Source organism: Buceros rhinoceros, unplaced genomic scaffold (genome assembly GCF_000710305.1).
Source record: "Buceros rhinoceros silvestris isolate BGI_N320 unplaced genomic scaffold, ASM71030v1 scaffold33443, whole genome shotgun sequence".
Lineage (NCBI taxonomy): Eukaryota > Metazoa > Chordata > Aves > Bucerotiformes > Bucerotidae > Buceros > Buceros rhinoceros.
This window is the reverse complement of record NW_010403586.1, coordinates 3,927-16,133: the sequence shown is the minus strand read 5'-3', so window position 1 is coordinate 16,133 and position 12,207 is coordinate 3,927. Positions and strand designations below refer to the sequence as shown.

At 39.5% G+C, this 12,207-nt stretch overlaps 1 protein-coding gene across 1 annotated transcript in view; it reads right to left on the bottom strand.

Moving 5' to 3' along the window:
* Positions 1–7,450, bottom strand: part of LOC104490741 (INO80 complex subunit D-like) — a gene marked incomplete at its 3' end in the record, with an annotated part of 9,823 nt that extends 2,373 nt beyond the window's left edge. Inside the window, exons 1-3 of the mRNA XM_010133071.1 lie at positions 7,355–7,450; positions 7,005–7,251; positions 908–1,656 (exon numbers count right to left, since the gene is read on the bottom strand). Coding sequence (XP_010131373.1) covers positions 908–1,656; positions 7,005–7,222 — 967 coding nt within the window. The remainder of the gene's footprint in view (positions 1–907; positions 1,657–7,004; positions 7,252–7,354) is intronic.
* Between the last annotated feature and the right edge of the window lie 4,757 nt (positions 7,451–12,207).

Sequence of the window (12,207 nt, the reverse complement as noted above, 5' to 3'; positions counted from 1 at the left end):
ATTCCTGCTCTAATATCACACATTGACTCCTGTCTCCCTTTCCCCTGTCAGTATTTTACTTGTTAGAAAAGTACAACCTAAACCTAAGCAGAAAAGTAAGGTAACTTTGCAGGTGAGGGAGATAACAAGAACAGCTAGGTGTACCTAGGTCTGCATTCATAATCAGACAAATAAGTCACAACGTCAACTGCCTTTTTGAAGCTTTATAGTGTGCTACTACCATAGCAGCCAGCTGGTTATATTTACTTCTACATTTTCACAAGTAGCAATTGATTATTACAGTTTCTAGACAATAAGTAAGGAGGAGACTATTCCTGCACTGGTATGTAGGTAAGACACCATCCCTCCAGTTGCGTTCTGAAATTACGCTGCCCTTCTGCAGTAGTCTTTTGCATCTGTTCCTCCACATTCTGTACACAAATAGGCCCAGTCAAGAAAAATCCTCTTGTGCTGCCATTTGGATCTGCAGATAACGATGGGCCAAATCTCCAAACTTTTACTTGCATGCATTTTGTAATATGCATGTCACCTATCTAACATTCAATCTAACCTTGTCCACTCAGGTGGGTAAAACTGGCACACCTCTCGTACTTGAGTTGCAAACTTTCTACACGACGTTCTGTACCAGCCAAGCAATGTTTTCTACACTTGTCTGATTTCTCTAATGGTTAACAGAACATTAAGAAGAATATACAACCAAATGGCCATAAAGCACATGAGACAACTCCAGGCATTCCCTTCATGGAGAACAGAGCTAAAGGGCTAATCTCTCCAAGAGATTACCTAGTTCAGGGTTATTTTGTAAGGACCACACACAAATGCAGGACAAGGCTAGGAAGACATCCCCTTTTTGTCTTTTGGTTTCAGGTTAAAAAACAACGTAGCAGTGCATCTATTATCCACCTACCTAAATGTGGAAACAGATCAGTGTCCAGCTGCTGTTTTCGAGTGCACAGTTTCACCAGTCTCTGTAGCCGGCTCATGCAGGATGAGTGTGGAGGGAAGGCCGTGGCTTTCATGAGGACCCGATCAGTCCTTGGAGGGTCCGTGACAGGAGCCCTAGCGGGTGGCAGAAGAGGCAGAGGTCTCTTATTAGACAACTGCCGGGCTTGTGCTATAGTGTGTGTGGTGGGTGCCACTCCCTGCATTGGTAGGCTGGTGTTCGGAGGTTGAGGTGACTTGCAGACTATGCCCTGCGGTAGCCCTGTCGGCTTTAATGAAGCTGATGAAGGTGGCAGATGGGAGTGCTGCTGCTGCAGAGGCTGCTGCTGCAAAGGTGCAGGAAGGGGGCTAAAGTGCTCTTGGCGAACTTTTAAAATCTCTGTCTCTCTCTGGCGCTGCCGGTTTTGAGCCAACTTGCTCTGCAACTTTTTCCTCACTGTTGCCCCTTTCTTTAGGTCATCATCCTCCTCGTTGAAAGCAAAGGGGTCTTCTAATTCTGCTTCCAGGTAGTGGAGAGGAAGTCTAGCCCCTGGAGGGGAAAGGGACATCCCATCCAGCCCATTGGGCATCTTCAAGGCCAAGGTGGGCACTGTCAGACTGAAGGCCATAGTATCCATCTGATGCCTGACCTTCACCTCCTCTATGGGATCATTCTTTTTCTTCCTCTCCTTTTTCGGTATAAAGCCAAGTACCTGCAGGTGGCTGTTGCAGTACCTTTGAAAATTAAAAGCAAACAGTTCACTCTTGTAAGTAAAACCTGAAGAAAACAGACATCACTAAAGGGAAACCCACGCACATCCATCTCATGCAAACACAGATTGAAACACAAGAGGTTTTCGTAAGAGGTGTACACAACTGCTTCTACTACAACAGGTACTGTGGTGTTCCCAACCTGTAACAGAAAACAAAAACTCACAAAAGTGACAATTTGTAATCTTAAGATATAAAAGTCTTCATTCATTATTCATAGGAGATCCACACACAACCACTCAAAATATTTACTCTCTACAATGTAAACTAAACAAATGGACTGTCTGATACACAAAACTCAAGCCATCAATTCCGATCATTTCAAAAGCTCCCAAGAAAAAGTACACTGATGACTACTTCCTTTCAAGTGGCTGTCCTTCCGCTGGAAGTACTTAATCTTTTCATCAGCGTGCACATTATTATTATGCATTCCACTGTCGCAGGGAGCAGTTTCTTACATGGATAATCTCTCTAGAGATATCTGCTGAGAAGGGTCACTATTTGCACTTAATGAACAAGTAGCATAAATATTTAAATTCTGATTTAGTAGTTTAACATGACGAATTTTATAGCCAGAGGATTATCTGAATGGTCTTCAAACAAAAATCCAGTTTAAAAGAAATTCTCTGCTGCTAGAAAACGTTTACACAAAGCCAGGAATATGTACACGTACAATCCACAAACATGGATTTTAAGCTCTTCTAATATAAAAAAGTTTTCAAATGCATGTTATTAAAAAAGAAAAAAATAATAGAGTTTGTAATGAAAATTAAAAGAAGAGTTACAACTTATGCACACATAACAATACTAAGAAGTAAACAGTTTTTGTCTGATTGAAACAAGCAGGTGATAAAACTGTAGGAACCCTGATCTGATCCTGTTTCACAGAGGAGTGAAACTGGTGGCCTCTACAGAGTGCCACCAGCAATCAAACTTCTGCCTTTGCAAGACCCTATCTATAGGCTGCAACTTACAGATGAAAACAAAGTTATGAGGAGAGATGTCTACATGAAGATATTCATAGACAAAATAAGGAAATACCCATGAAGATATTCTTCAAAATCTGATCAGTACAAATCTAAGAAAACTCAATTTTGAACAAATAGGTTAAAATGAGATTATGCCTGCTCTTCATAGAGAAAAAAAATGACAGAAAAGCCCAAATTAAACCCCCCAAAAGGTTTAACATTTCAGTTTAGTGACTTTCAACTTGTTGACCCAGCCCTAAAGAAGCAATGTGTGAACTTCTTCTAAAGGGTCCATAAAAGGCAAAATAGAAAAAGCAACTTCATATATGGAGATCATTAAGGATCATATATGTAGCTTCTCAAGGGATCCACACCCATAAGGGTTCACAAATTGGAAAAGGCTGAAAAGTACTGCTACTTATAACTGTCTAAACAATTTATTACAATAAGTTGTAAGTAACAAATAAATCTAGATGAGGCAACCTGAAAGCCAGCAATGAGGAGACCTCATTAGAACACACTGGAATACTGTATGAGATGCTCTTCTAAAGATAAAATTATATCATGAGGGCTCAAGAAAGATTCCCTTTAAGTCAACAGCACTATTCCCCTAATTAAAATTAAGCATTTTAAAATACTTTGTTTGAACAAGACTGAGATCAGAGAGAACAGCATTTTAGTATGACAGAAGAAAAAAACAATAAACAGAAAAAATAAACACAAGGGAATTTTTTTCCCTTCATCCCAATAAAAAGGGAGTTTTGCTCAATGTGAATGCTTGCCTTATATTGTTCAGAATTTAAATACTATCACCTTGTGCTTGTGCTGACGTCAAAAGGTAAAACCGACTAGACCGTTTTCATTGTGAAAAACAAAGAGAAAGCAAAAAACAGAAAAGGTGAATAAATCTATCAAAAGGTAGTAAGCTTCCTAACACTCGCTGAGTTTTAGGCTGTTAAGTTTTTGCAGAGAATAAAGCTTTGGCTCTTACCACTGAATCACTGAAAGCCAGCTGTATCTTACACAGGCATCACTTCTGGGCACAAACCCATAGATATCAGGCTACAACATAACGCAAATACGCACTTGCAGACTCCAGTACACATTGACTTGGTTCTGGACTGTAGGTCTCTTCCAGCATAACTGAGCCTGATACACCCTGAACTAAGAGGGTAAGAACAAACTGGAAGAGTGCTTGAGTCTACACGCAGACAGTTTTGCATAGGCGTATTTATTAGCACCAACTCAATCATGCCCTTGTCAGGCTCTAGCGAGTTCCATGCGGAGCCAGGCAGACATGCACACCCAGCTCCCCATTCTTCAGGTTCCTGGATGGCTTTTTAGTTGGCCCTGACTTTACACGGTGCTGCACAGCCTGGTGCAGACATTAACTGACTCTGCTGGAACCAATCTATAACCAGCTGAGTTAAGGCAATATACTTTTTGGATCAGATGTAATGCCAGGGAAGGCCCTACAAGAGCCAATTCTGATGTGCCCATCTTAGTGGCTCAGTTTATCACTTCTATGACCTGCCTGTGAGTTTTTCTCAGCTGGCAGTATCACACTGAGTATTTAATATATTTTTTTCCCCCCCTCTTCCTTACTCCATGCCAAAGGCACTCATTCTGTGCAGGTGAAGTCAAATGCAGTCAGCACATATAGTAAGAGCGGTGGGTTTATATCCATTGAAACTACTGTAACATTAAGCACACAAAAGGTGACTAGCTCTGAAGGACTCAGCTGGACAGTTTCCCACATCACTGGTAATGCAAGAATCCAGACAGTGACGTTTTCCACCCACAGCTGTATTCTGTTTCCCAGTACATCCCAGACTGTTATCAAGTTCTGTCACTTAAAGGAAGATCCAAATCAACTGGAGAGCATCTTGCATATTAACAAAATTCTCTTGAAAGAGAAGAATTAGATAAAACAGTGTTTAACCCAGCTGAATTTTACTAACCCTATACTTAAAAAATAAGTTGAACTTCATTATTTATGTATGTATTTGGATAAGAAAGGACACATATTCAGAGGAAATACAGATACAGAACCCAAGCCTGTATTATCTCATACATATTCTTTAAGAAACAAGATAGTGAATAGAGAAACTAGACTTCAAATAAAGCAGTGAAGTCATACACTATTAATAGATTTAATTTGCAGAATGTTAATGGTTAATAAGAAATCTAATAATATGGCAGAATATTAAACATCTCTGTGGCTGGTAGCATCTCTGAGGTCAAGTGATATTTTTTTTTTTAATTATCTGTGGAGAGACTATGAAGCTTTTGGCATATAATGCATGCATCTTGTAAAGACATTTTATCTTTTATAATATTTAAAAGTATATCAGAAGATAGCTGTCAGAGTATCATACAGCCTGCTTCTGTCATGTACAGTTATATGTCTAAAACTGTGACAAAATGACCATCTGACAGTAATTTTGTACACAGGGAATTAAAAGCTACAAGTGAAGAACTCAGACATAGTAAACATCTTTATATCAAACAGAGTGTGAAAAAGTCCCCTGAGAAACAGATACAGGTTTGCCTGCCAAAAAACCCCAAAGTTTAGAGCAAGCATAGTCTTATCATTAGCTTTCATTAGATTTTACTGTTAAAATAAAACTCTGCCCTGAGAAGCAGTCTTTTAAAACATTCTTTCAAACTATCACGTCCTCTCATTTGAAATTAAAAGTTTATTTTCTCTTTCAGACACCTGCTATCCTCTTCAAGTTCTGTAATGTGACACTCGACATGCAATTGAATTATTCTAATAGAACATACACCAGATGTCATGACCACACTTCACTTCAACTTGAGAAAAATCAAAAAGAACAAAGTGTGAACTCAGTTCAAGGTGTAAAGAAAAATCTCAAATTCCATGAGAACATATGAGACCTAAAAAAGTGTCATTAAGTACTATTATTTCTATTGTTTTTAAGTATGACCCCTGGTAAACAGCAACTGTGTCTCAAGTCAGCTCTTGCATCTGCAATTACAGCATACCATTTGCACTAACAATTTCCACGATCATTTTCTGTGAGCTTATTTCCAAAGAGTCTCAATTGCACAGTGGCAAAGAAACAGTCACCGACTGTCAAATTACAGCTTAAAGTTATTCATCTTATGCCATTTGACCATTTCCCCTACAGCTTTTGACAAACATTCATGGTTTTTTCTCACTTCATCAGTCTCCTCAACTCAAATGGCAGGTGAAGTGCAAGTTAATTTAGAGCACAGTCCAACTGTTTTTCAGACAAGAAAGGGAGCTGTGAATGGTGAAGGAAGTTATATGCAGGGCACAGTGGGAACACTGCTAATAATGCAAAAGGTTAGTGAATGGCAACTAATAACGTGAAAGGTCAGTGAATACTGGTTTGATTCTTTTTTGGCATATTTTGTTTATATTTTAGATCTAAAACATCCTTTCTAACAGAACAAGCCTCAGATAGTTAACACACACATTAATTAAATACTGTGTTACTGGCAAAACCTGCAACAATGACTCTGAAAAATTAAAGTCATATATACCCGGCAGCCAAAGATTAGATAAATTCTGCTATTTCAACCTATTCTGCTATTTTCTTGTTAAAGAGCAAGGAAGAATGTCCTTGTGGTTACAGTATAGGCTGCAGTTCAGGAAATCTGATTTGAATTCCCAGCTCTCCAACAACTTCAAGTACTGTCTCTTGCAAGGCATTTAATACTAGGGCACCCTGGGCAGACATCTTCATTTGGGCAGGAAGAAGGACAGGAAGAGGAGAAAAAGAAGAAACTGAGTGGACAGCACTTTCCCAGCTGGCTCATCTATTATCAAGTAATATTTATTTCATTCCAGTAATACAACACTACAGATCAGTACCAAATCACAAACACTGAACTGTAATTCTGGATTCATCCCTATGTGTCACTGCTCCCTAAGCCTAGAAGGTATGCATTTTCAACTGTTCGTCCTGGAAAAGCAGATGGAAGTGTGCTTTTGCACAGCTGGCCAAACAATCAGGCCTTTTAAGAGCATGTACTGTGAGTGACAAAGCAAATTAATTAGAACAGCAGGTATGTGTAGCAGGTTTGATCCACAGTTCATAGTGAATTTGAGAAAAGCAATGAACTCTCCTGAAAACTGGGAGTAACTTACTGCTCCTTTTCTGAGTACTTGAGTCCTAGAGCAAAATAAAATAATGTTTGCTGATCTTAAACCAAAACCTCACAGGAACATCCTGGAATTCAATCCACTCAGAGTAGTTCCTTGTCATCCTAAAAGCAGGCAGCATCTGAAGAGAAAACTCATGCCCATGTCCCAGCCACTTCCGGCTTTGCAGATGGGTAACAAAAACTCACCTACGGTCCTCAGATTTGGGGATGGGGTTGGTGCAGCGTTGGCTGTTATACTTGGCCACATATTCACATTGCTTGAAGGGGGCAGTCTTGTCCTCCAGAACGTGTCTGATACAGAAAGCGTAGCCGTTAAGTCGCCTCTGCTTGCACAGTTTGGGGCTATATGAGCACAAGGGCTTATTGTCAACCTCAGAGAAGTGTATGTGTTTGCCTTCATACATCACGTGACTCTATTCCTTGTGGACATCAGCTGAAAGAATGAAAATATTAAGACAAATCACATAAGAAAAAAATGCATTCAGTTCCCGATTGTGTGTTTCATTTTAGCAGGAAAGAGAGACCCAGAACAATACCTGATTTTAAACCTTCTGTACCATATCAGTGTTAAGAGAGAGCCCCAAGGACACCACTATCCTGGAATGATGATGAATCAAGATGAAGCAGATTGTCTAAGGAAAATATCAAAAAGATCAGAGTCAGTCAGAATAAAACAGATATTTTTGCTACTTACTTATTAAGTGGCCAGGTGTAGTCACTACACCTGTGGTTCAGCTACCATCCAGTAAGCCAAATCCACTACCACAACAGTTTTCAATCGGTAGTCACAGATCTTTGGAAACAGTGAAAGAAAATTATTGGGCAAAAAAAAATTCTACTGCCACTGCACTCAAACCTGCTAAACAAAACCCCACTCACCTACCATAAAGTGATAGGAGCTATAAGTTGAAAAAGGTTAAGCCTCATCTTAGATCACTTGCTTTCAGGAATCAAGCTGAATGATAATTAACTTATTTGATTGCAGAGGTTTTCCTTCAAGTATCTTTGCTTACAAAAAAGCTGGTGACTACCCTTGCTCTGCAAAATTTTAATTTCACCAGGTAAATCCACACCTGACAGTCTTCAGATCTTGTAGCTGCCCACACCTTCTGCAAGCATAAATACGCAGTCTTTCCTGAGGTCATCATGATTCTTCAGAGCTTTTCCTACCTTATTGTACTTATTTAGGTAAATGTGGACCTTAATAATGTCAGAGACAGTACGCCCACTGATGCCAGCAGGGCTGAATTGCATTTCAGCAAGAAGCTGGGGTTTTCTCCTCCTAAAATAGACTAGTGCCGTGCAAATCTATGCAATCATAAGGTACTTATTCATTTCCCAAACTAAGCAGTTTTTGGCAATCATCTTTAAAAAAAAAAAACAAACCAACAAATAAATAAATAAATGAACAAACAAACAAAACTGACCCCAAAGTAGCTTCAAATAGAGTAACTGGACATATTCTGCAGCTACTCTGCTACACTCAGCTTAGACTACGAAAAGCAGCTTCTACTCATAAAGCCCATCCTGAATCACTGGAATAAACTCTTTTGAACATGTTATATTCAGTACTCAGTTCAGTTTCATACATGTTATATACCAAGCAGAGAAACATACATAGAGGTGATATTCAGGAAATATGTAATAAATTAGAGGCATGTGACAAATGTACAGAGTACCACCTCAGTCAATTCACTTGTTGTCAAGGCCTGAAATGGCAAGAACATGATTGCAAGGAGAGATCCTACACAGACTTTCCAGGAAAGACACAGTTTCTGCTTGTGAAGGTACAGGCCTTCACTTTCCGCTGAATAAAATCACCTTGAGAAATAAAAGCACTATGGCACTGGGGTATCTAGCAGATCAACTTTAAGTCACTAGAACAAAACAAAACACCCTATCACAGCTCTAACAGTAAACTGCATAAACCAGGCCTTTCCTATATCTAGCTGTAGAAGCAGAAGGACGTAGTACTACTAAAAATTTAAAAACACACTTAAAATCCTTGAAACAGTTGTATATTCACATTCACAGCATACACGGCATACAGAACGGAGACACACTACAAAATGTAACTAGCACAAGTGACCCAATTAATCATTTGTCAATAAAAGGTTCATTTCATATTTCCTCTTTATACACACAGTTCCCCTTCCACGTACACATGCTAGCACACACTCCCAGGGGCAGGGGCCTCGATCTTTGTTTATGCTGGATCACCACAACACAAGCCTGGATATCTAATCCAGTTCCAAATCAACTTTCCCAAATTCTGCCACTGCACAGAAGCACGTGAAAGTACAGAGCACATACTATATACATTTGTAACAAGTCATCGGAATATGACCCTTCACAATGCACCAGTCTTAAAAAAACGCAGTTCATTGTTGGCTGTGCCCTTCAAACACACAGAATGCGAAAAGGGAACTACCTCTTCTTTAGCATGCTGAGAACCAAATAATCCTTTCAGACACCTTTGTTAAGGCAGGTACTGACATACACTTCAGTATTACCCAGCAACAACATGAAAGAAAAACATAGATCCCACGGTGACATGCCCAATACAGATGTGATCTTGCTTCGGGTGCCATATGTTTGAGAGACAGCCTCCTCCATTACTATGGCAGCAAAAGTAATCAAATGAGTCTTAACCAATTGCATCTCATGTCCACAATGAAGCTGACATTAAGCCTTCTGCTCCAGAGTTTGCTTGTCTCAATAGTTAACCAAAGCTTGTAGTTATTGGCATACCGCACAAGATGAAACACTTGAAAGAACAAGTGCATCTTGCAGGTGGTGTGACTCACATGCTGCCTCTATATCTTCGTTTTATTTACCACCTTCTTTTAAGCTAATACTATCATGCTTTTCAGAGTTATTGACATATCAATCACCTTCTTCTTTTGAATAACCCAGCAACATTTCTTTTCTGAAGGTTATCAAGCAACAGACCAAAGAAAAAAATACCTCAGAATGGTTCTAAAGTAAACAGTGAGAAATATATACCTGGCGTGTCTCCGTTAAGCTTCTGTAAAGAAACTGCTCCACAGTTTCCAGCCACTATAATCCTGGATTTATTCTTGTGCCCCCAATCTTATTTTTGGATTTAACTCATAATTAAGTCTTATTTTTGCATTTGACTTGACTGTGCCAAGGTAGGCATAGTATTTTACTTCTCACTTGTCTGAAAGATACAGGGCAGAAGTACAATGCTGTATGAAACATTTCAGCAAAAATACTGACAAAAATCCTCAGGGAAACCAATGAACTTGAACGTGACTGTTTGGGTCTATATATACACTAAAAGAAGCTCATGCAAATACAACCACGTTAAAAATCCTAATAGGAATCAATTAGTGCAACTACAGTGCAATGAACAAAAAAAAAAAGCTATTATACATAGCAGCTAGTGGCACTACATGGAAACACTGCCAGAATCAGAGACTGAAGTTGTACTTAATCTTAAAAGAGCTTTTTTCTTTTTATTTCCATAGCATACCATATACATAGTTAAACAGATATGTATAGATATGTAACAGAGACTTTTAAATCTATTGTTTCTGATTTAATCTGCTACAGTATTATATTTTTAACAAAATACACAGTTCTTAAGAGAGCTTTTTGCTGCCACAAAAGAAGTAGCACAAGCATGGAATAGGCACATGTCACTTAACTGAAGAGAACTGAAACTACACTTAGCTAAATAGTGGGTGGGGGAGAAATTATTTTTGTCCCACAGGATTCAGTAAGAGATGACGGAAACATGGACTTCCCCTGGAAAAAAATCAAATGCTTAAGCAGCTGTACTTCTCTGCAAAAATATCAGGGTACAAAACTTTCTGAAAGCTGTTTTGGATTTTGCATTTATATTCCATATTGATGCTGTAAAAACATTCAAAAGAAACTATTTTATCCCCACATATGCTCAAACTAGCTTTATCCACAACCCCAAATAAGAAACCAGAGGCTGCTACTTGAGGAACCTAGATTTTCCTTAAACAACTGCTTCTAAATAAAAGATTTTGGGCTACTCAGAGGCAAAGAACAGAAGAGAATCAAAAAATATGTGCCACTGCCATATGATGTAAGACATGACTGAGTTTTAAAATATCCTGGTAAAGGATATGGTGAATATAGAATGGTCGTGTGCCGTATCACACAATATTAGAACTAGGAGTACTTGGTGAAGCTAGTAAGAGATTGAGCCAAAACATGTTAAAGAAGTACTTCTTTATTTTTTCTACTCATGGTTAGTGAACTCCTGGAACTCGCTGTCAGAGGAGGCTATGGAAGCAGACAGTATCATCAAGCTTAAAAAGACAACAAAAAAAGTTCAAAGACAATGGGGACATAAGTGATGTACCCACTAGCATGTCTGATTTAACAAATATAGATGGTGGAGGAGTAAGAGAAAAAAGCACTAAAAAGTGGCTGGGCTTTCATGCTCTTCCTAAATACCATCATCTACTCCGACTGCCCAAGACAGAACACTAGGTTGGATTGACCCCTGATCTGACCCAGCAGGATATTCATAGAATTACAGAATCGCTTTGGTTGGAAGAGACCTTTGAGGTCATCAAGCCTAACATTAACCCAAAACTACCAAGCCACTACCAATTCATGTCCCTCAGCATCACATCGACACATCCTTTAAAAACTTTCAGGTATGGGGGCTCCACGACTTCCCTGGGCAGCCTGTTCCAATGCTTAATAACCTTCTCAGTGAAGAAATTTTTCCTAATATCCAAACTAAACCTCTCCTGGTGCAACTTGAGGCCATTTCCTCTCATCCTACCACTTGTTACCTGGGAGAACAGACTGACCCATATGTTTCTACAACCTCCTTTCAGGTAGTTGTAGAGAGCCTCCTCTAACAGGCCTAGAGGCCTCCTCAGCCTCCTCTTCTCCAGGCTAAACAATCCCAGTTCCCTCAGCTGCTCCTCATAAGATCTGTGCTCTAGACCCTTCACCAGCTTAGGTACTTTTCTTTGGACATGGTCCAGCAACTCAATATCTGTCTTGTAGTGAGGGGCCCAAAACTGGACACAGTACTCAAGGTGTGGTCTCACCAATGCTAAGTATAGGGGGACAATCACTTCCCTACTCCTGCTGGCCACACTGATACAAATCAGGATGCCGCTGGCCTCCTTGGCTACGTAAGCATTTCTTACATTCTTATGAGGTTACGTCTAACATCTGTAACTTGACAAAACATTAATTTCTTCCCTTCTTCCATTTTTTATTCCTGAGCAGCTGACTGGAAGAAAATCTCCCTCTGGAAAAAGCCCTATCTGGACATGGGAAGAGGAAAAATCTTAGCATGCCAGCAAGGACAGGCAGGACACAGAGCAAAGCCACACTCCGCAACATCATCACCTAGAGTAGAGCT